The sequence below is a fragment of the Thermobia domestica genome, chromosome 17, assembly GCF_964235325.1.
Source record: "Thermobia domestica chromosome 17, izTheDome1.hap1.1, whole genome shotgun sequence".
Classification (NCBI taxonomy): Eukaryota; Metazoa; Arthropoda; class Insecta; order Zygentoma; family Lepismatidae; genus Thermobia; species Thermobia domestica.
Genome location: NC_137470.1, coordinates 163914793 through 163940988, shown reverse-complemented (window position 1 = coordinate 163940988; position 26196 = coordinate 163914793). Strand labels below are relative to the sequence as shown.

General features: G+C 36.9%; 1 protein-coding gene across 8 annotated transcripts in view; it reads left to right on the top strand.

Moving 5' to 3' along the window:
* Positions 1-10127, top strand: part of LOC145674459 (uncharacterized) — a 334728-nt gene extending 324601 nt beyond the window's left edge. For all 8 annotated transcript variants that reach the window (XM_081744538.1, XM_081744537.1, XM_081744535.1 and 5 more), the window contains one exon: positions 144-10127. In XM_081744538.1, coding sequence (XP_081600664.1) covers positions 3786-4415 — 630 coding nt within the window. In that variant the 5' untranslated portion in view covers positions 144-3785 and the 3' untranslated portion in view covers positions 4416-10127. The remainder of the gene's footprint in view (positions 1-143) is intronic.
* Positions 10128-26196: the final 16069 nt, after the last annotated feature.

Genomic DNA, 26196 nt, shown 5'->3' with positions numbered 1-26196 from the left:
TGTTCACATTTTTTTTTCTCTAATTATTTTTCCTAATACACATAAGGATATATTAAGTTTGTTTTCGTATACCGTATGATATAAGTTAAATATTTCTTCTAATTTGAAAAATAATGAAATATATATTTATCTTTATTTTCTAGACCATCATTTAAATCTCCTAGAGGAATTACGTCATTAAACGAGAAACTAATGAATCTACCTTCAGGCTCAGCAACTCGCTTGGGAACAGTTCTGTACGTACGAGATTGATGAAATTACTGGAGCGTCACCGAGTGTGAATACAACGTCAGACACATATTCACCCATCAATAAAGATGATACTAAATGTGATGTTTATGCTAATTTTCCGCTATGTACTCTAGTGGAAGGAAGCAGAAGAGGAATTTCATGCAAACAATGTTTAACTCTTGTGTATTACGTGAAAAATATAGCATAGGGGTGCCCTTAGAGACCCCAATTAAAAGTAAGTGATTATTGGTGTTTCGTACAGATATTTTGTACATTTTAAAACAATACTTTATTGCATTGCACTCTCAGACCGTCATCTTCGACATCACTGGCATCATTGTCATCCAAAATAGAAAAATAATACTTGATGACCTCGTCACCAGGTAACGGGCGCAAATACAACCCAGAATGGTCAAGTCAAGTCATCTTCTTGGGATTATTGCTTGAAATAACGGGCTTTAGCCCTTTGAAACTAGAGACTGTTATTCACAAGCTGTTCAAAAATCTAAGCATGGTTCAAGTTATTTTTCGCTTCAAATAGTAACTTTAGGAAGAAAGAGACAAGGTCTCAAATAATGTAGCGTAATATAAGATAATTTTCTTTTTGCTACACACCTAACTTTATTATGTCAATAATGAAGTAATTTTCGGGGACGATATATTAGTAGTTTCTACAATTTATTGATCATTATGTAAACTACTAAATTTGCTCGTTTGGTAAGAATAAACAAACAAACAAAAAAGTTTCAAATACTCACGTCCATTTAAGAGACATACTACATTAAATATCTCTAGAGTCCCAAAAGGACCCCACGGTAGTGCACAAGGGTTAAGCATCTGCGATATAGCTTATATCATTGAACAGTGACGTTTGGTGGAAAGGCGTTCCCACAAGTCTAATTTTGGAAGTCACCTTGTTCTTACAAAAGTTTCAAGTAATGGGCATACTGTTATAAATGTTGCAAGTTAGAAAGTCCGCGATCACTGACATTGTAGAAAAAAAAATGTTTATTTGTGAATATGCTTGCTGTTTGTTTTTTGCCTAACAATCCATCGTTATTCACAAGAGTATCAGGACTCCGACAAAGGTCAATGTAACTAAACAATCCATATGTACGTACAGTACAATCAGAATGCTCGGTCATACAGGCTTCAAAAGCAGTTCTGTCATGCTGCCTTCCGTAATCCAAAGCTAGTGCTGTCCAGTTATAACCAGATGAAGTACTCGTAACGATTCATTTTACCAGGTTATAAGTGGGAGTCGTCATTCTTCTGGAAGCCACATCTTTGAAAAGAGAAGTAGATATACGTTTCCTTTCCTCGCTCCACCTTCGACAATTAGCCTGAGCACGCGTAACTAATTCTATCTCGTCGCAACGAGAAAGTTGCAATCTTTCCACAAAATCTGCCGCTAAATTACTATAATAAATGGGCTATCATAAGTCAGGATTTTGAAAGGAAAACCCATAATGCATATTTCCACAAGGTTTAACGTTTTTAATCTCATTTGATTTTTTAATTATTGAAAACAATTTACGTTCTAAACTCAGCCGTTCATTCCGTCTGTTTTGTTGTTTTAATCAATATATTGCTTCTGTGTACCTTTTGGACTATTACTTGTAATGCTCTTGTGTACTTGGTAATGCCATCCCTGACCACAACCTGTCGGATATCTATTGCCGTTCTCTAGATCAACCCTCAGAGTAACACCTTCATGTCATAAGGCAAGTTCAATAAATTTAGGAATTCGGATCACTTACAGGCAAAGACGAAATTCGATTGTTTTCCTGTAACTCTCTCGAACTAACAAACAAACAAAAATTAAACTAGAAATATAGTATTTATAATTCTCTCAGTCATTCAAAACACAGTTAAACATAGAGGTATGGAAGAATGCAATATTCAAGGTAAATGAAATGTCTACCGTATTTTACTGACTATAGGACGTACTTTTTTCTTCGAAAAATTGCCTCCAAAATTCAGGTGCGTCGTAAACTCGAAATTAATATTAAAATGTCCAGTGTTTGATTTAAAATTCCCGCCAGTCTTAACAATGGCCATATATTCGATGCTGCGGGAAACCTATCTCTATCTGGCATCATTGGATTCAACTGGCAGCAGCAGTGCACCGATGCAACGAACATGAATTGCGGAAATTCACAAGCTTGCTAATACTGCCTTCCTATGTTCTATAGTGTCTGAGGAAGGATATGTTAGATATCCGAAACCGTTAAATATTATAGTTTAAAATACAGTGTATTGAAGCTTTGGTCAGTGTTTTTTGTTAAAATATCCAATCCAAAGCCATGGATAGTGTTGTTACAAAAATTTGCTCGGTCTCGCATTAGACAATCTTTTTTGCTTATAGGCAGGCTTTTCTTTCCCATAAACTTCGTTATCCTCCTTGAACTTGATATTGTTTTGCGCTTTACGAAGGACACTGTGCCTGAGCCAGAGGGCATTTGTTATGCCGTGCTCCGGCATCTGTCTGCGGATGGCAAGTAACATCTTGAACTGTACAATCGTATTTGGCTTGAAGACTCTTTCCCTGCTGCCTGGCGTGGATTTGGCTTGAAGACTCTTTCCCTGCTGCCTGGCGTGGATTTGGCTTGAAGACTCTTTCCCTGCTGCCTGGCATGAAACATATATTATTCCTGTTTAGAAGCCTGACAAACCTGCCATGTACAGTGGAAGCTACTGCCCGACCGCCTTGACTAGCTCTGTGTAAACTCTTGGAGATGATTATCAATACACGCCTACTCTGGTTTCTTGAACACCATGGACTTATTTCCAATCTCCACGGTGGCTTTCGGTGCTTCCGTTCAACTACTGATCATGTGGCACATCTTGAAAGTGCTATCCAGGATGCCTTTCGCTATCAAGAACATCTGATAGCAATCGTCTTTGATCTAGAAAAGGCTTACGTCGCTACTTGGCTATTTTCCTCCAGAACTTCTCCAGCAACGCTTTTTTAGAGTCAAGCTTGGATCTACTCTTTCTGCTCAGTTTCCACGGGAGAATGAAGTTCCGCAGGTAGTGTGTTGAGTGTCACTTTGTTTGATGTGGTGGTGAACAGCGTGATGTCACAGCTCTCCCCTTCTGTTCATGGGCTGCTTTATGTGGATGATTTTACGATCTACTGTCGCTCACGTAATGTCCTTTCTATTACTTGACAGTTGCAGTTGACGCTAAACCGCCTTCACCTATGGTCTGCCAATATCGGTTTCACCTTTTTTTTCACCAAAACACACTGTTCATTTTTGCTGCCTCCGTCAGTGTGCCTATTATCCTGAGCTGTTCTTTGGCTGTTATCGACTGTCCTATGTGGACAGTGTTCGTTTTCTAGACCTGCAGTTTGACAGAAGACACCTGGACTGCACGACCTACTGCCAAGCGGCCTTTTGGCATTCGTGCCAGGGAACTTCTGGCTTTTCTAGGAATGGACATCCCTGCACTTCGTCCATTGGGCTTTCAGCTCATTCATATTGAAGGCCTGAAGTACCGTTGTCTTCGCTCCACGAACTTATTACGTTTGGTTTTTCACCTTTCCTGGAATGCTGCGATTGTACCGTAGCCTTATCCCCTCGCAACTGGATTATGGTTGTGTTGCATTTGGTTCTGCTCGACCTTCCATCTTATGTCACCTAATACTGTTCATCATCTTGCACTTCGTTTGGCCCTTGGAGCCTTTCGTACTAGCCCTATTCCTAGTCTATGTTGAGTCTCAAGAATCTTACACTATTACATTCCTGCACTATTACATTCATGTCTGTGCACTATCCGACCATCCTGCGGCCTTGTCTTGCTATGATCGTTATCAAGCACGACCTACTGTCACTGGGCCTTTTGGCATTCGTGCTATGGAACTTGCGGCTGCTCTTGGAATGGACATCCCTGCACGTCGTCCATTGAGCTTCCAGTTTATTCCTCTGTGGACTATTCTTTCACCAGTCATCAGTTTTCATCTAGCGCATTTTAAGAACTCTGTCACCAATAAGCAAGGATTTCGTCAGGAGTTGAGGAGTTCTCCTCTGGATCAGTATCACAACTACACCGTCTTCTACACTGATGTTTCGAAGCATGCGGGCTCTGTTGGTTGTGCCTTCATTGCGGCTGACCATTGCGCTAGTTTCAAACTCCATTCTTTCTCTATGGCGTTCACTGTTGAATTAGTAGCTATTTGACAGACTCTGCAGTATATTAGTCGATTTAATCTTCGTCACGTTCTCCTCTGCTCTCATTCCAGTGGTGCCTTACTGATGTGACTCTGCACTTACTTGTTCAGTAAAAAGTTTACTTTCGTGCCACTCTTTACGTGATGTACAATTTTGTTGGGTGCCTTGACCATGTTGTTATCCCGGATAATGAAACTGCTGACCGTGCTGCCATGGAAGCTGCCCTTACAGGCCAGTTCTGATCTTCGTCCTGCTGTCGACCGTCATCTTCAGCGCTGGCGTCCAGACTGGGACGAGAACCTACCTAATAAACTGCATGTCGTCAAGCCTCAGCTTAGTGTTTGGGCCACAAGTTCCCGTCTTTCACGTGTCGAAGGAAGATTAACACGCTAGCGTATCGGGCATAGCCACCTCCCCCATGGCTATCTGTTGTGTGGTCAGAATCAGCCTTTCTGCACACTTTGTAGTGTAAGTATTACTTACTATTCGCCATCTTCTCGTGGAATGTCTCCATCTTGGTCCTGAGTGAGCCCGCCTTGGACTGCCTGCAGATCTGCCTACTTTGCTTGAAGACAATGTCCAGATGATCCTCAGTTTTCTTCTTCCTACAACATACCCAAGTCCTAACTGCTTTGTGAGAGCTTTCTCCAATTTTAATTAATTTATTTCTCATTTTATCTACTGCTTATCTATGTTGTCATGATGGTTTTATTCTTGTCATAGCATTTCTTTTCTATCTTTTCTGTCCTGCACAGTCATACCCACTACACCTTCCGCCATCTTGTTACCCTATATGTGCACAGTACCTGAAATTTACTCCAAATATAGAACTGATCTGCTTTTCCGTACGAAAAGTATCACTTTAACATTCTTCAGCAATCTTGCATTGAATTCTTCTCGATTTTGCTTACACACTTTTGACGTGTTGACAAGAATCACACTACTTTCGTTCTTGTCATGTATAGCTGACTTATCTAAGATTATTTTCTAAAAGAAATAGATTTTCAAATATAGCCTCAATCCTTCCATGCCACCTCATGCCCTTCGGCGCAAAGAGAATAAACCGTCTCTCTCAGCCTCGGTGCAAAAACAACTATCGTTAAAAAAGTGTATAGCTGTGTATAAAATTTTAAATAAATTTATGAGGTGTATTCAAAACTTTGGTATCGAAACTTTGGTTGGCAAAAAAACATTTATTGATTTGGAAATCCGAAACACTAATGCCCTTCAAACTAGCCTCCTTGGTAATTCACACACTTCTCCCAGCGCACTCGCCATTGTTGGAAACACTTCTGGAATGCAGTTTTTGCAATGGTGAGTAACCGTGCCGTCACATTCTACATCATGTCTTCTCTTGACTCAAATCAAGTCCCTTTTAGTGTCACTTTCAACTTGGGAAATAACCAAAAGTCTGGCGATGAAAGCCTGAATCAAATGCGCAGAATGGGCTTCATTGTTAGCAGCTTCGATACAAATTTCGCGGCTCACTCCTCATGCTCAAATTCTCGTTCAAAATTGAATGTACCGATCCGATGGTTACCCCTATATTGTTCACAGTTTTTCGGACTGTGATACGACACTCCTGCAAGACCACAGTCCGCACTTGCTCAATGACTTTGTCATTCCGGCTTGTTGAGGGCCTATCTAAATGTGGTTCGCTGTGCACTGACATGCGGACATCTTTGAAGTGGTTGTACCACTCTTTTATGCGTGAGGTGCTCATAGCATCGTCCCCGAAAGCCTGTTGAAACTTGCGAATGGTTTCCGCTTCGGTATTGCCAAGCTTTTGGCAAAATTTGATGCAATATTGCTGCTCAAGTTTTTCTGTCATTTTACAAAACTGAAATCCGACAACCGCTCACTACACGTCTTCACTTATTGGCCGACTGCCAGCGACTGACACTTTCCACGGGCGGGAAAAAATTCAGGACTGCGCATGAGTGTCCCCTCTACATCCACACTGATGAAAGTGTCCCGTACTTCATTGGTTTACGCGGGAAAAAAATAAGGTTCGATACTTTTTGAACACGTTTCGTATATTTTCCGTTTAAATCTTTCGTTTTCGTTCAGTTATATCTTGGGCACTTTGTTTTTACTGTTTGTACAGTCTTGTTCGTGAAGTCAAATGGCCAGCTACTTTCTTTTAAACAATTTCCTGTCTGAAATTTATGTAGGAAATTTTAATGTTTCTTTGTGAATGTTTACCTCAGTTGGACACAGATAATTTACTGTTATTACGGTTGTTTTTCCAACGTCTTTTCTCTGAACACTTAATAGAGCAAGATTATGCTCCCGTGTATACTCTTAAGTACTAAAGAATCATTTTCAATTGGGTGAATGATTTTTCATAGCGTACAGTGAAAGCAGCAACATTTAACATAGTTTTTGGCGATGTTGCGTAGATTGGGGAACATGTCTTGCGTGATGAACATTAGAAGCTTTTCGGACTGAAATTTTTGCATTCGGAGTTGAAGATAAAATTCAAAATGTCTTCATGTAATTGTTGTACATCAATATTACTAGTGTAGGTTTTCTCTGGGCTTCTGCAGTTCTTTTTAAGTCGTTACTATCAGCATTGTAACATAGTGTGTTAGCGTCTAAGAGGAACCTGAACTTTGAATCAGCATTTTGCAACGAGGTGAGCCTATAATCAATTTTCAAGAATATGCAAACTTTGAATACTCCTTCCATTTCTTGGTTAAGGGTTAGCTCCTTATCTGTCGAGATCTCACTGAACATAATTTTCTTTATTCTTTAACGTCTCTGAACTTCAGCACCCACATATACTAACATGGGGAAGAAATGCTAACCGTATACATTGCATGGGATCCTTCACGTATATTGTAGACTCGAAAGGGGGCCGCAGTGTTGAAAAGGTTGGGAAAGGCTGATTTAGACAATCCTTTATGGGAAGCCACCAGTCAGTCGCATAATGGAGAAATATAAAAAGAAAGAAAAAGAGTATTTTCATGTTTTAAAGTTAACTTAATTTTTTAATGTTACACAATCACCACCCACGGCTGAGTACAATTTGTGTTGACAACAACCTCCTTTTTTGTTGTATAACCTTCGTGGCTGTCACTTGTTCTTCCAATTTTACATGCTTATCAAAGCCTTTTATTAGCAATATGCGGTAGGGAATTCTCGTCATGTGGGATGTTGATGTGGGTTGGGAGATTTGAAATTTATGAAAGGCACGCATATTTCTGGTGATGTGGTAAACCACATTCTTACCAGTCCATTTTCCTGATACTGCTTAATACAGGAAAGTGTTCACGTAAAAATCGTTTTACAGCGCTTCTAATACTATTGTTCCGCAACCCCTTATATCAATATTGTATTATAACTTCATATATATATTGATATTGCAAATTTTATTCTTATAATTTGTTAGTGAATTTTTGTATTTTTATATTCGAATCGATGCATTTTATTGTACATTTCATTATTGAGTACTGTGGATGATTCATCATTAATCAGTTTCTTTTAGCATTTTAAAAAAAAAATTCAATTTCATGTGAATTAGTCTTTGTATTTCATGTTGGATTTTAGGATAAGTTATGATACTTTGATGTAACGTATTGTTCACTTCTTTGTACTTATGTAACGTTTTTGTTAAATTAATTGAAAGTTCGTTTGAAAGTTCTTCATTTGGGTGTGAGGACACAGCCAAAAAAGATATTTTCTATAAGATAATATTACGAATGTTTCGTATAGCATAACATTATCTTAACAATAGCCATATTGTTTCAATATTATGTCGATACATACTCAATTTATGTATCATCTTGTAAACAGTGCTAAGTAAAACGAATCCACAAGATAATTTACCTGGATCCACAACATAAGTGAATGAAGTTACTGTTTGAAATAGGGGTAGTCATGACATGTAAGCGTAAAAGACAACGCTGCATTTTCATTTAACATTGGGCGCATAAAGAGTGTACAGCCCAAACGACTCGTCCAACAAATTCCTTCACTTTAGACTGAAAACATCATATTTGGAGATGTTCTGTTTTTCCTCTTACATTTTGTTCTAACTCTGTTATTAAAAGGGTCTTTTGAGATACCCTGTATAATATTAACAAGGTACCTATCAAACGCGTCTCATCTCAAAAGGATTTAGGTCTTTGATGAAAAACTCTTTTGCGGATCATATAAGTTGGATCTCATCCAGAGTTATGAAACTACTTGGTCTACTCTTGATATTTCCTGAAATACAAAGTCTCCCTGTCCTTACGATGTTTTATAAGGCTTTTTTCTCTCCGATCATTAAATATGTTCACCTGTGTGAAATATGGCAGTACCTACTAATCTCTCTCGCATTGACTCTGTATTAAATTTCTTTCTTGCCATAGTTAGATTCAGAATTCCCGAGTTAAGTAATTACTCAAAACAAGAACTATTGTCGTTAATGAACTTATGTTCTCCTGGCAAACGACGCCGCGGAGCTGATTTACTTTACCTATATAAGATGATCAATGGCAAAATTGACTCTGAATTTTTACTGTCGCAAATTAACTTTCGTGTTCCTTAGAGGCGAACTCGTTCTCTCAATTCGCTAACTTATGAGACACGTAGGTTATCAATTGTAAAGCGCTCCTTATTTTACAGACTAGCGCACGATTACAATGCATTGTTAGCAGAATGTAACATTTTTACCTCTGAGAGAAACTTTAGAACTCAGTTGATGAGAACCTTGTATATTGAGAGATGGACTTTTTTCTGTATTTTATATGTTTTTTATTGTTCTTTGTTTTCTTTATGTTGTACAGTTTCAGCTAATTGGCTTAGTGTTGTATGAAACTTTGTGAATAAATAAATAAATGAAGTATTGAAAACAGTATAATGTTATATTACTATATTGCTATTTTAAGGATATCTGAAAACCTTTTTTATTTATTTATTTATTTTTAAAAAGTAGTTTTCTTTTCTCATACACGTACTGTATTTGTGTATATCATGTAAAATCACGTTTAAAGTTGTATTATTGAAATATAATTTACAAAATTAATATAGAAACCTAACATTAAATTACATTTTTCAAAAAAGGCCCTCTGCTCACTGAAACATAGCTCTTCGCGTTTTTTCGAATTCACGATCTTATGAACTTAAAACCGTGTAAATATTTGTAAACTTCTCTATTGGTGAACCAGTGCAGTGACGTATCCATCTACTTCAGTGAAATGAAGTTGAACTTGTCCATCTTACTGCCAGGATTCTTGGGGAAAACCCACTTTCCACAATCCTGTCAGACACCACATATAAAAGGACAAATTGGCCAGAAGATTTTTATTTTGCATTACTAACTTTTGTGGAGGACATCAACCAACAAGGAGCCTCTGCCTCCGTGAAATTTTGTCTGCTTCAAATACTAACCCATATTTGGTAGTGAAATTCTCCCTCAGTCTTACCATCGTTAAAGTTAGAGATGCATAATTCACGTATAATTTAAAAAAAAAAAAAGCAGTTTTTATGGAAACGCGTTATTGTTAAAAGCTACGTTTATGGTATTAAACAAAAAATCCCAGTGAGAAACCAGAAAAAAATTAACACTCTTTTAAATTATCTTTTGTGGAACTATATGTTCGGTGGTGCAGTGGTATCACTCCACCTTTGTTAGCCAGCTGAACTTTTTTTACTATGAGTTCTTTGCAAAGTCAAATCTTACTTCAGCAATGCAGAGATTAAAAAAAAAAAAAAAAAAAAAAAAAAAAAAAACATATGGACACATGTGCTATGCTTCAGTCACCTATTGCTAGCTCCGAGTATTACCGACACAGAGGTAAATTCAGTCGTGTGAATTCAGGTAAAGGACTCTACAGGAGAACAGGCAGTTGTATAAATGAAGACACCCTCCTCATTGATAAGGATGAAGCTACGAATGTGAAGTCTAGCAGTTATTTTTCCTGGCAAGTCATTACATTTGCCCCCCTCCCCCCCCGCGGTAACTGGTTCCCAGGGCACGTGTCCTACTTGCCCCATCCTAGAGATGCCTGTGGTATAGAAAAAGTATTAATGAGTTCTTTGTTGTCATATCTCGTAGCAGATAAATTTTTACGAAGTCCTGGAAAAGTATGATTTCTTGTTAAAACTTCGTCTTAGTTGTCTTAGCATGATGTTTTAATTTTTTCATTTATGTATTTCATTATGTACTCCAGTATTTCATATAACAAGTAAAACTGTCGTGAGAAAATATTATTTGATTTCTTAGGATTTTTTCAACCATTACTTGGTCTGATATATACTATATTAAGATCAACCAAAATTGATGTATGACAAATTTGTTTTAAGGATGTATGTTATATATATATAGTGAATTGTGTTTTATTTCTACGCTTGTGTTTTGTAGTAGTTTGTATATTTTTTAAAAGGTTGTTAGACAATAGATATCAAAATGAGGCACGCAAGTGTTTTGTTCATAGAATTATAATAAATTATTTCAAGCAATAAAAACTCTTAGTATGTTATTATGAAAAGTCCAGACTAGAATTTAAACATCTAAATGAGTACGTTCAACATGTGTAATAACAATGTCCAAATGTATAAAAAATTAAAAATTGCAAAACTCAAAGTTTATAGGAATGGGTTTTTAAAAAAAGACTGTGATTCAGAAGTATCGGAAAAAGTTGTTTAGTAATTCTGGTGGCTTCAACAAGTTTCTTTCTGGCCGCAAAAATATTACCTAAAATAACCAAATAGAATTTTAAAAAAAGGAGAAAATGCCAATACTCAAAGTTCGAGAATTATTTATCAAATTGTAACTATTCGTTATAACTCAAATATCATACAAACCAGTAATATGGAGGAAGTCTATTTTGACTTTCATGTTCAACGTTTGTTGCTGGTTTTTTGAACTCTTGCGTGGCCACATAATTAATTGGGGAGCTTTTTTGAAAACTCGATTAATGCTAAAAATTCAAAAATGAGTTATGCTTTCTAAGGGCATCACTTATAATTTTTACTTTATCTTGTGAAGTGTGTTTTAGCAACATGCGAAATGTACCATGCGTAGAGATAGCCGAAACCACAAGGTTTTAACAGAAGTCAACATATGCTTTCGAAGAGTTGAAATCCATAAATGCAATACGTATTTTTATATTCCAGACAAGCGTGGTTATACAATCTCTGCGTCATGACTCATTCTAATTAGCAGAGCAAGGAAAACGTAGCGTTCTATACCTTCAAGAGGATGCATCCAAGTCACACCGGCTTTGCTGGATTTTCTGTTGATCCTAAAAAATGAAACAGTCACGTGATAGTTCTACTACATTATATCACTTCTCAGATTCGTGCAGCGACCAGAATAAAACCAGTTGAGAATGATCCAATAGCACTGCCAGAACGAACTTAATAAAAAGAATGGAGAGAGAGAGAGAGAGAGAGAGAGAGCGGGAAGGATAACTGCGATTTTACCTACATGTAAAAATAAATTTTTTTATCCGCACCTTGTACTTTTCCTCACAAAAATTCGCAAAATATCCTTTCTCTGTGACTTACAGTTCCCGAGATATGGCTTCTTAAATCTCACGAAATTCGAACTTTTTTGGCCAATATCTAGGGAAAGGTGGCCAGTTGATCAGTGGCCACCGGTTACTATTTGGTACCAAACGGTTCACCATCCTGTTAGGTATTGATCAATACCAATATGATCTATCTATAACTTATGGTTCCTTAAATATCTGGAAATCGGCCATTTTTGGCCAATATCACGAGAACGGTAAGTCACAGAGAGATGATATTTGTGTTGCTCAACACCTAAAAGGATGGTAAACATTTTGGTACCAAATAGTAGCCGAAACGACTTTCATAGGAGATGCATATATATATATATATATATATATATATATATATATATATATATATATATATATATATATATATTTGAGATGATGGTTATAATAATACACTTCGAAACTCTTGGGATCCAATGTTCTGACTGATAGTAATAGATTTACCACTTCAACAGAGAAAGTGCTTATTGACAGATTCAGCGTCTGGTTATGTCTTATTATTTTCGGACTATGAGGGTCGATATTGAAACCGAAAGAGGAATATTTCTACCACTTCTGATTTTAGTAGCGAGGTAAGGGCTGTTGGAATCTAGCGACATTGAATTCGTATCTAAAACAATTTCACGGTATCCCTTATTTCTCAAAGTTTTAATAAAGGAGTAAGGACGGAGATGGATCTGCTTTCGAGTCTGAATCCATATACGGTTTAAAAAAACTTGTATTTCTTAGCATTTTTGTTATATGGAGATCCAATTTACAAAACCAGAAGTCGTAACGGGTGGACATAGAATTTAACTTAGGACATTGATTTCACTTATATAAAATAATTGTACTCAATAGGGTATCACACTGAAAACGGATGTGAAAACTTTTTGCCACTTCACGTTTAAATAGAACGACGAGTGCGAATGGATTCGTATAAATTCGGATGTTGAATTATTATTTTAAAAAAATCCCCGAAGCCAGTAAACATGAATACGAAATGTTGAAAATATTGTTAATCTTAAAAATTTAGCAAATAAAATGCAATGTAGAAAAAGATTAGCTAAATATGTTACGTAAAGAACGTGACAAACCTCTAAGGCAAGTTAAAACTAAAAACTTAAGAGAATAAATATCAGTACCTATTACATTGGGATCTATCGTAACAAAAGCACTGTATCATTTGAAGTTTGAACATGTTCTTTAATGAAAAATAAAATGTGACCACATAGGATTCCTAATCTGTGTTCAGAGCTCCTTCGTGGCTAAGCGGTTAGAGTACGCGTGTTTGGCGTGGGAGACTCGGGTTCGATTCGCGGCGGGAGCCACGTTCATCAGTACGTCCATGTCTCATATAGCCTCGCTGTTGAACGGGACGTTAAACTCAACTAATCTGCGTTCACAAATATAGCAGTGCCGACATTGCAACAGAGATTAGTAATTATATTGTAGTTGTTCAAATCCGATTTAATTCTTATTTAAATTATATGTAGTTCTGGAGCTAGAAAGGGTAGCAATAAGAACGTATCCTACTTCCTTTCTTTGCAAAATTTTTCATCTTCAACTTTATGAAGTATTGTTGAAATGAGTGAAAATTTATCAGATGGAAATTTGTCTGCGCAAGCTTTACATAAAGAGGTCGATCATTATGTAAGTCAAGCCATCTTCAGCACATAAAACAAATTTACAAACAAAATAATGTAATAACTTTTTAACGTTCTCTAACAAATTTTCAGACTTAAAATTATGTACAGTAATTCTTTGTGTACAGTTTTTATTCACAAATATAATACAAAAAGTGAAAATTAATGTACGACATGACAAAATGTATCAATTGGGTGATTACAGTATATATCAGTACTGAAAAACAACATAAAATATGGCAAAAGTTATAAATATGTGACTACTGACAAAAAGTTGGAGAATTCACACTAGCGCGAGACTGCCGAGGATTATGTGAAATACAGTGCAGGAAACAAGAAAAGGTGCAAAAACAACTATGGAGGAAAATATGGAAAAATAAAGCAGGTTTGATAAACTAGTGTTCGCACTCTAACCCTTAACTTGCATTTACTCTCGTGGTGGCTCAGTAGTAGAGCGTTCTCCTCGGATGCATGGGGTCCCTGGTTCGATCTCAGCTCGCGCCAAGTGAACTTGGTGGTAGACAAACACCGTGTGCGTGAGTTTCCTCGGGGTTCTTCCGTTTTCTCCCACTTTCTTCATTCCACCATTTCATTCATTTCTCATCATCACCGTCTCCTTTAGCTTAGCCGGCATAAGCGTGGGACGTAAAACTCAAAGATTTCATTTTTGCTGTTACTCTCAGGTTCGTATGCTCCCCACTAAATCATGAAACTTATTTCTCTGTGCAAGAAAACAAATAAATGTGGGAAATATTCTATTACAGTGAAACCTGTCTATGTTGGCATAATCGGTTCCATTGAAAGAAACTCTATTCTAAAAATACAACTATCACACTTATTTTCTTTATTACTTGATTGTAAAATTTTAAGCAATGGTACGACAGCTACTTTTAAATAATGTATATAAGAGTAATTAGAAACTTTCATCTGAACTGATTAAACAGTAACAAATATTTTGGGATACCTTTAAAAATTGCGGATCAGTTATTAATAACAAATTTATTCATGATGCATTTCTTTTATTCTTTTCTGGTACATATGCACATTCTAATTTTGTAGTTAACTACGTTGTGTTAATGAACTACAAGTATTTCCCTCAGAGAAAAAGATGTTTTGAGAAAATCGCAAGGGAATTCTTATTTGAAAACCTGCACTACCTTTCGGCAAGCCGTCAGGTGTGATTAGTTGACAATTGAGATGGTTTGCTTTAACCTTGAGAATTTTTCAGGAATTACTAAAGCTCTCCACTGATGAAAGGAGCCAATATAGCTAAATGGTTTCACCAAAACAGACAGGGTAAACAAATATGTACACCTTGTCTCAAAAAGGTTGAGCGCATTCTTTATTGGTGTTTTGAGGCAAAAATTTTCTAAGTCCAGCTTCGGGTATCTTCGGGAAAAAGTAAGCCAGGTTCGAACCTCCAAGCCAGCCTTTGCAATCGGGAAAAAGTTTGCAGATTTGTTTTTCTTCTTTTAAATATAATAAGACGTGTTACCAAGTGTTTAAAAAAGCAACATTGATTGAAATACTTAATGATACAATATTTCGAAACCTTTTTTTTTTTTTTTAATGTCAGCACATGCTTGTTTGTCATTTAGCTCTCCATACGTAATGGAACATTTAAATACGTTAAAGAATCTTTCCATATGTAAAAGAATGCTCAAAGTTAAGAAATAGAACATAATTATCGCCTGAGTACTAAAATAAAAGTCAAAGTAGAACAGAAACAGCGTTTGTAATGGATATGAATGTCATAATTATCTTGAGATCCGTTATACATCGCTAGAAGCATAGGTCCAGAAGTCCTTGTGTTAGCTCATTGGTAAGCTGTCGGATTTCAAATCTTAAGGTTGAGAGTTCGAATCCCGTCTAGGTTAGTCCTTTTTTTTAAATTATATTTTCCGCAATGCATAAAAAATTATATAAAATAATTACATTAGAATACATAAGTTGTGTATATATAACATAATCATTGCAGAACATAGTAATTATTATGTTTAAAATATAACATCTGAGATAATTTTCACAGTAAGTCGGTATTATATATGAGGATGTAAATACAACTTAAGAAACTCGTTCAATAGCAATAAATAAGTTATGTAGTGTATTTATTTGAATCTATTTGTCATACAGATGTAACTTCTCATTATTCTCATTACAGCATGTCATTTACATTCGTGAAATACAATATATTCCTACGGATATAGAAAGTGTATAAACAGAGTATCCAAAGTCGTATCCTGCTTCAAGACACATAACTTTTCCCGATCCCCTTAACGTCACGGGAAGAAACACAAACTCTCTTTAGAACGGAATGTCGTTACTTAGAGTCTCATTCGAATACGTTGAATATGCTTTTGTATATTCATATCTCTCTCTCTCTCTCTCTTTCGCTTTGTTTATGTGTGTGTGTGTGTGTGTGTGTGTGTGTGTGTGTGTGTGTGTTGCGGAATATCCCAAGTTGAATACAACATTTGCCAAGTATATGAGCATCATTGTCATCGAATACCAGAAATTGAAAGTCGTGTTTCTTCAGGTTGGGTTTGCGTGTTCATGTTAGCTCACTGGTAGAGTACGGACTTGCCAATAAAGAGGTCTTGAGTTCAAAACCTACAGCTAATTATCATTCTTTTGTTAGTAGGATTGCACAGAAATCGGATACAAGGAGTGGTTTACTTCTAGAAATATTTTCAGAAGCGTTTAGGTAGCCCTGAAAAGGGCTGTTTTCGGGAGTTAAGGCGGGGACATTAATATTGTGTCCAAGACCCTTCTGAATTTATTACACGCTCCATTCTTCTGGGCATGGAATCTATTACATGGGTGACAAATCTATCTCCTTCCCCTACCTCCAGCCATGATTCGGAAACAAGATGCCACAGGTCATCCTTAGTTCTTGGTGGATCTGCCTCAGGCCAACTTTCCCTTAGAGTACGCTTCACTTCTGCCCACATATTTTCCATGAGATTGAGGTCTGCACCACGAGCGGCCAGTCGATTAAATCAATCTCAGGGTGCCCTGCGAACCATTCCTGAATCACACGGGAAGTATGTATTGGCGACTGGTATTGCTGGAACTGAATTACACCATCAGGCTGAAATACTCGTACAGATGGCACCATGATATTACTGATAATGTCTAAGTACTGAGCATTGTCCAGATGTCCTTCAATTCTATGAAGCTGTCCTGCTCCGCGACTGGAAATCCAACCCCAACATAAAATAGATACATGGCCACTGCGATTGCAAGCAGCCACATATCCATGGTCATATCGGGTGCCTCTCGGACGATACACAAAACGGTATACAATCCCTCCTTTGATGTTGTGAATATGGATTCATCTGAGAAAACTACGTTTTCCCAATTGAGACCCACATTCGCCTGTGCAAACGCGAGACGGTAAATTTTGTGGTCGTCTGAGAGTTTTTCCTTCACGGCAGCAACACGGACACGTAACCCAGCATGACGAAGCCTTCGCAGAGCTGTATGCTTTCTACCAGGAAAGAGAGAAACTTCCCTTAGCTGTCTAGACGTCCTTGGTGGGTCTAACCGGGCTTCGTTTACTAATCTCGCATCTTGGGCTTCGTTTGACACATGCGGACGACCAGGAGATCGTAAATTATCAGTCTGACCTGTAGCACCATATTTCCGAATCCATCGCCTTCCTGTAGAGGCCGGGACACCTACTCGCCTGCTAGCTGCAGTTGCAGAATAACCTTCCAACTCCCATAAAGTAATTACTGCTGTACGTCTATCCATAGTTACCAATGTTCTGAGCTGTGAGAAGGAAGCAATAGGTAGGTAAAAGCTAGTACCTGACGTGTGATTGGTTACTTGCACGACACGCCTATTGTGGGGAACAGCGTTGCCAGATCTAGCATAATGATGCTAGATCTAGCATAATTTGCATGTCTCTAGCATCTAGCATCTTGCTTTTAGCATCCTGCCCAAATCTAGCGCAATTTCAGCAAGTTTATCAGAAAGCCGTAAAACCTGGAGATGAGAAAGAAGTTGGTCGTGGGAAGAAAAAGAACGGCAGAAATGTATCCTCTTCCATTGATTCATACAGTCGGTAAACCATACAGGCAGTCTTATTTTCCGAAGTAAGTTCGAAACGTCTTTGGGCTTTTTTGTGGCTCCACCCAGAGTTTTCTAATCCTTTAACTCCGAGGCATGGGCGGAGCTATGGGGGCCATTCTCCCCCCAACTTTTTGACAACTTCACCATCTTTATTTCTGACTTCATGATCATATTTATTCCTGAAATGACAGCTCCGAGACCGACCAAAAATCTGCCCCCCCCCCCCCCCAGCAGACGATTCCCAACTCCCCTTATGCTGCGAAGTAATTTTCTTTCAAAATATGTAAACAAAAATTTTGCATTCATTTATACGATATATACGCCATTGAGTCTGGCAACGACTGCATTAATTTAGCTGAGTTAAAATTTTGGTGCGTGAAGTATTGCATTCTTGCTCTCTGTGTATTTTAAGTTACGTTATCGTATCTCAACTTCCTTTTTTTAAACTCCTGAATTAGTAATTATGAGGATCTAGCATAATTTGACCGAATCTAGCATAAGTTCGATCAGGTTTTGGAATAATTCCGAGCTGTGAGTCTGGCAACGCTGGTGGGGAACGACTTGGTCAACGACTCGCGAAAGAAATCTGAAAATGGTGTGCCGTAATAATAATATCAAAAACAGTTTTTATAAAGGAATATTAATACATACGAAAAGCTGTTTAAAGAATGAATTGTTATACTGACTTTACACGTATAAAAACATATACCATATACCAAACAGATTGAGCGATATGATGATAGCTGTTTTGAGACAAACTCTTTCGAAGTCCAACTTCGGGTATCTTCCGAAAACAGTAAACTAAAGCTGCTGGTTCGAACCTCCAAAGCCAACCTTAGTAATCGGGAAACGATGTACAGATATGTTTTTCCTTCTGTTAAATATAATAAGACATGTTGAAATGGTATTAAGTGTAGAAAAAAGTAACATTGAAATACTTAATGATACAATTTCGAGACTATGTATTCACACTCTCGTTTCGTCATTGTGATTTCCATACGGAAAAGAGCATTTACGTATGAGCTCAGTTATATTTCAGAAGCAGCTTCCGAAAAGCGGTCATGTTAGCTCAGTGGTACACCACCGAGCGTTTAAATCGTGAGTTCGATACCCGTTCAGGTGAAATTCTTTTATGATATTCTACTTTCCTCAATGCATGAAAATTATGTAAAATAGTTACATTACAATTCATCAGTTGTATATATCAGTTGAATATATATATTCATATCATCAGTTGTATATATCAGTTGAATATATATATTCATATCATTTCACGACATAAGTAATTCTTATCTTTAAAATATAACATCTGAGGTATTGACAGAACGTCGGTGTGTTATGTGTGAATATTGAATACAAATTTAAAAAATCGTGTAATAGCAATAAATAAGTTATGTAATGTATTTATTTGCAGCTACTTTCATCGCAGATAACTTCTCAATATTCGCATTACAGCATTTAGGTAGAGCATATCGAAAATCGGATCGTGGTCCAAGACAAAAAACTAGCTAGCCCCAAACTGTCACGTAAGAAATTCGCGAATCGCAAAAGTAAAGTGAAGAGATTGAGAGCGGTAATTCCTTAATCGCTCTCTCTCAACTCTTTCTTATCTGCATTTATACACATAAAAGTGTATGTATGTATGTTCCAACATAACTAATGTATGCCTAGGGCAGGGTTTCTCAACCTGGGAGTCGCGGCCCCTAGGGGATCGCGAAGATAGGCGGAAGAGATAAATATAGTTAGAATCTAATACCAGAAATTATTTTTAAATATTATTTTTAATTTTGTTCTGATAGGCATACTTTTGTTTTTTATACACACTGTAAAGAACAATAAAAAATAAGTCTACTGAACATTTTCAAAGGGTGTAGAATTCGTGTTACTATTCGGTTCAAAGTCTTATCGTCGCGAATTCTGTCGAGAAATTTGAAGCTTAAAATATACAAAACGATAATCATGCCTGTTGTTCTGTATGGTTACGAAACATGGTCGCTTACTTTGAGGGAAGAACATAGACTGAAAGTATTTGAGAACAAGATCCTTAGACGAATATTCGGACCCAAGAGGAACGGGAATGGGGAATGGCGGAAACTTCATAACGATGAACTACATAATTTATACGATTTACCCAACATTGTTAGGGTCGTCAAGTCTACAAGGCTTAGATGGGCAGGTCATGTAGCTAGAATGGAAGAAAGTAGAAACGCTTTCAAAATCTTGACTGGAAGACCAATCGGAAAACGACCATTAGGAAGACCTAGGCGTAGATGGGAGGACAATATTAAGATGGTTTTCCTTGAGATACGAATACAAAGTAGAAACTGGATCCAATTGGCTAAGGATAGAAGTCAGTGTAGAGCTTTTGTGAACGCGGCATTGAACCTCCGTGTTCCATAGGCCATAGAGTTAGTTAGTTAGTAGAGTTGTTTAAAAATGAATTTAAATCAAAGAGGTATGATATAAAACTAATGAGAATTGTATATAGAAATACTAGAAAAATACACATGAAACAAAACCAGCACATTGAAATACAATTAAAATTAAAACCTAATGAGACACCTAAGCATGGTGTAATTTCACTAGTTCAGCAATGTCCGGTTCAATCTTCATGACGAACATTATCAAGCCATTTTCAACTGATAAGGGATTTCTTATCTTTGTTTTAATGTTTACCATAAAAAACACACTTTCGCACAAGTACGATATAGCAAATGGAATTATTACTTTTAAAGCAGCAATCCCCAGACCAGGATATTCTTCTCTCCTCATCAGGCAGAACTTGTCCAAGTCTTCGTTACAAAAAACCAGTTGCAAAGACTTGTCGCATGATCATTCTATTATTTGGTCAAGAAGTTGTGGGCTTAGATCGGATACGTTAATGGCCTCTTCAATGAAGGAGTTTAACATCCATCTTGAACCAGCACCTTCGTCGTTGGGAATATAGATATTACAGTTACTGTATCCACTGTCAGTGCCGGGCGCCGGAAAAAGGGGCCACACATTTCGGAGGAAGTGTGTTACTCATGTTAGGAAAGTGCATGTGCACATGTGTAAAATAGAAGGAAAAACGTAATAAAATGTGCTCAAAATTAAGGAAAGGTAGGGTTTATTTTGAAAATGTTATTGAGCTTCGTGCCAACCATGGTGGCGCTTCGTAGCTAGTTTGTCGACGTCACTCATATATATGGTGACATCGTACTATACTCTCGCCCTGGGCGCTGATTTTCCATGGCACTGTTCACTATAAACAAAAAAATGGATTCTACTATTATAGAAATAGGTATGTTAAAAATCCCACACAAGCTTATTATAAAACAAATTATAAAAGGGTCGCTGGCAATAGCGTGTGATAAAAGGGGATCGTGATAGGAATTAGATTGAGAACCACTGGCCTAGAGTAATTTTAACCACATTTCTTATAGTTTCGAAAAGAGTGCTGTCGGGTTACCTATGGTGAATGGGAGGGGGATACATATAAAAGATTGGTAGAAAGTGATCGATATTAGATTCATAGTTTTCGGGGTCGCTTAGATAAATAGTGAGACTTTCAATTTCGCTTAACTCCGATTAAGCTCTCATTAGTAGGGATGGGCACGAACGACTTTTCTTTGAAACTCGACTTGACTCGAAACAGACATCTTTGAGGTCTACTCTTGGACTCGGCGCGAAAAATATCTTCCAACTCGACTCGGATTAGAGTCAAGTCGAACCAAAACGAGCAACATCCTGTGTGTAGTCCTACCTGGACAATACATAGACAATAATTATTCTATCATCAATTATACTACTATTACTACAAATAATAATAATAATAATAATAATAATAATAATAATAATAATAATAATAATAATAATAACAATAATAATAATAATAATAATTATTATTATTATTATTATTATTATTATTATTATTATTATTATTATTATTATTATGACAACACCGTGTACAAACATGAACAATAGATGGTTAGTAAAGGAATACTAAAAGCTAGTTGACTGCCGACGTCGGTAGTCATGAACTCTACAAGGCAAACACATCATTCATTACTCTAAGCTGTAAGCGTCGGTGGACTACAGATGGTCAACTATTGACCTCCCGCCAGAAATTGGTGGCCCCGCAGCGACGATCCGTGGTGGCCCAAGTTCCATTTTGAAAACTTTACTACCAGCAGCAGAGACGCGATGAAACGCCAACGAACCACAAAATTACTCTCCCAAAATATGTCAAAATGCCTATATGTGTGATTTGTTTATATTTAGGTGAATCAAAAAACACAAAACAAATACCCGGGGTGGACGCAAACTATCAATATTACGATTACTAGGCACGTGTTCTTCTGACTTCCCCACGGAAACGATCATAAAAAGCTTAGTTGTTGAAGGATAAATCATTGACGTCTTAATTTAGCCAATCAGACAAACCCCTACATCTCGAGTTCTAGAAGGTGATACCGTGAACCGTTTCAGATTTATTGCTTCCTGGTGGAGTACTATCCATGAGCAAAATTTGAGCATAATAGCCGACATGCATCTTCGGTGCCTCTTATCTTTAGTACAATTTTAACCAGAGATGGTGTGGGTCAATGAAAATTTGATCCACGACCCACCATGACCCACTATCACCCACCACCCAAATGCCCCATTGGCCCACTCTGATCCATCAACTATCGTGATCCATTCTTACCCACCACCAACTATGAACCACTCTGAACCATTGTGACCAACTCCGACCCACCAAAACCCATCGACATCAACTCTGACCGATGGCCCACGTCCTCCTCTCCATTGGCTAAAGAGGTTACACTTGTAATAAAACAAGACTGTGAAATTATCACTTATCGGAGTTTGAATTTCTACCGTTAATGGCTCAAGCACCTCTCTGTTACAATACTGGTCGGTCTGACCTTTACGATATATAATGGCAAAGTGTTTCTCATCTTCCAAATTAAAATGAATTTAAATTTATCATATATAATTATTTCTTTGTTGCCTTACAGACACATTTCTGTAGAAAATAGGGTGAAATTTGAAAGTTTCAAATCAAGGAAAAGTAGACCAACGTAAAAAAAAACAGAGAGAGAGAGAGAGAGAGAGAGAGAGAGAAACTAATTTTCTATGTAATTAAGCATGCCGTACTAATTGAAAATGCCCATGTAATTAAGTTTAGAATACAAATTTTATGGCCATTTTTCTCTAACTTTATGGCTTGATTGCCTTATGCTCGGAACGCTCCATATATTAAACACCAGCTTCAGCAATTATAAATAGAAAGCAGTGGGTATAAAATTCAAAAAGAACTTTAATTTGCATTACTCAATTTGTTTCTCAACTAATATCAATCGTTTTCGATTATTTTTACAAATCAACCCACTACCAATTTCCAATATATAGAAAATGCACCCCCGTCCCCCCGCTCATAAAAGATAATTTTAAAAAATGCCAGGACATATTCTCTTTATTTTTAATAAAGAGTTATATGCTGAATTTCAGCTCTCAGTTGAACGGCTTGTGAGATACTCAATTTTTCGCTCATGTGGTTCGGATCCCACGTTAATCAGTAGGTCCACGTCTCATATAGCCTCGCTGCTGAAAGGGACGCTAAACTAAACTCAACTCAATTTTTCGCAAAAATTCGGACTTCTACTCCCCCTAAGGATATGTATTATAATGAAAGTGACACGCGTATGATAACTCCCCAGTTGGGATTGGAGCCTGATTATATACCAAACGTCAATTTATTTGACTTTGCAATTTGACCGTGATGATTACGGAGACATAGTTACTTTCAATTTTTTATGATACATATCCTTATTTCATATGTTACAGATGATTCAAAAATACATTTTCAAGCAGTTAGCTCCTCTAGAATCTCACAGGCTGCATCCCAAAATCCAACTCCTACTATCCTATGACAATCCAAAAGTGACTGAACTGTTTTTATTAGGAACAAATGACAAAAGAAAAATGGAGATCTTGAAAGTAAAATGTAGAAAAGCTCGGTGCCCCCAATAACTACATATTTCTCCGCCCCTTCATCCCGAACTTAAAAATAAAACTTAATTCGAATATGGTTAATTAGTGAATTTATTACAGTTAAATTCCACTCACTACATGCTACAGCTACAACTATGTAACAAAAAATAACAACTGTGAAACATGTTCTGAATTACTATTAGATTTCTTACGCTATTATTAAACATATTAGAATAGTAAAAGAGGATTGTTCGTGAAATAGTATATTTGCTCTTGATTTATAACTTTTTCATACGGAAAAAAATAAAATATTATTCAAGTTTTAAACTTTGCACTCTGCAAATATGTTGCCCTCTAGGCAATGGGACTAATGTGAAATGTGGACTATTGTGGACTAATGGGAAATGCTGCACTGTTAGCGGCGCTGTAAACTTACGATTCGATTCTAATATCGAATGATTTCGATATCTTTATGTCGCTACGTAACCACCCTGGGTGCTAATGGGAGCTTAGTTGGACTTGAACTGAAAGTAGAACCATTCACCTAAGCGACCACGAAACTATGGATTCGATACTAATATCGACCCGTTTCTAGCATTTTTGATATGTATCCCGACAGTACTCTTTTTCCAGACTGTAAGAAATATAGTTAAAATTGCTCTAGATATATCAGAATTATGTTGAAATACACACATAAATCCACTTTTATATTCTGTATAAATAGAGAGTGAGCGAGCGAGCGAGCGAGAGAGGGCGACTGAAGGCATCACCACTTCCACATTGCAAAAGCATATATCAGGAATTGAATTGAAAATCTATGTAAAGACTTTCTGCTGTGGCATGCTTCATAAGGACAATTCCAGTCTGCTCACGTGACCTTTGGGGTTCATGAATTTTTTTGTGAGCGTTCCGACTTTGGATTCTCTGTTTATACCCTCTGTTTATGCATCGAATAACTTTTCAAGAACATAAATGACATTCTGTATTATGAATGTTGAGAATTACCCTCTATATGACAAATAGCTGCAAATAAATACACTACATAACTTATTTATTGCTATTGAACGAGTTTCTTAAGTTGTATTTACATCCTCATATATAATACCGACCTACTGTGAAAATTATCTCAGATGTTATATTTTAAACATAATAATTACTATGTTCTGCAATGATTATGTTATATATACACAACTTATGTATTCTAATGTAATTATTTTATATAATTTTTCATGCATTGCGGAAAATATAATTTAAAAAAAGGACTAACCTAGACGGGATTCGAACTCTCAACCTTAAGATTTGAAATCCGACAGCTTACCAATGAGCTAACACAAGGACTTCTGGACCTATGCTTCTAGCGATGTATAACGGATCTCAAGATAATTATGACATTCATATCCATTACAAACGCTGTTTCTGTTCTACTTTGACTTTTATTTTAGTACTCAGGCGATAATTATGTTCTATTTCTTAACTTTGAGCATTCTTTTACATATGGAAAGATTCTTTAACGTATTTAAATGTTCCATTACGTATGGAGAGCTAAATGACAAACAAGCATGTGCTGACATTAAAAAAAAAAAGGTTTCGAAATATTGTATCATTAAGTATTTCAATCAATGTTGCTTTTTTAAACACTTGGTAACAAGTCTTATTATATTTAAAAGAAGAAAAACAAATCTGCAAACTTTTTCCCGATTGCAAAGGCTGGCTTGGAGGTTCGAACCTGGCTTACTTTTTCCCGAAGATACCCGAAGCTGGACTTAGAAAATTATTGCCTCAAAACACCAGTAAAGAATGCGCTCAACCTTTTTGAGACAAGGTGTACAATCATTTCCTGAATTCCTGTACGCGCCTTTTCTTATTCACATCATCTTTCACCACTCCTTTATCATGGTAGTGTTCTGGCCATTGATCTCCAAGAACAAATCGTGGGAATCTATGCTTCTTTGTCTTCAGTCACATATACAGAACATTTGCCTCTCATATGGGAATACGAAAAAGTTAACAAAAATAACAAAGATGTATTTTCTGTGGCCAAGATACACAGGCAAATTTACACAGGGTTGCCAACAGGCAGTTGCTGTTTACTACTAGATCAAAGGTACGAAAATCACTAAACAATAATATATGAACGGGTGGATTCCAAAAGATCCTAAGTCAGTTTCTGTCAGTTTTTAGATATTGGTTCTATTAAGTTCCATTTCTGCATCTATTGAACAGGGTTTCATGCAAAAACTACGTAAATGAAATTAGTTGTAAGCAAAAGAAAACTGCGTCGTTTTCCAAAATGTCCTTAGTCAACTGTATTCTCTGAAGTTATTAATTTCTGACTCATGCCTACAAACATAAAACTCTTGCTATTGATGATAATTTCACCGTTATCTTACGAAACGTAGGCAATTATAATTTTCTTTTACGGAAATAGAATGATGGAAACGCACACAAAATATCGTCTCCTGAAAAAGTTACTTTTTTGACTTAGCTGTTCATATGTATATGGGGAGGGGAGCTTCGTGGCTAAGCGGTTAGTGTATGCGCCTTTGACGTGGGGGACCCAGGTTCGACTCCCAGCGGTAGCTCATTTAGTTCAGATTC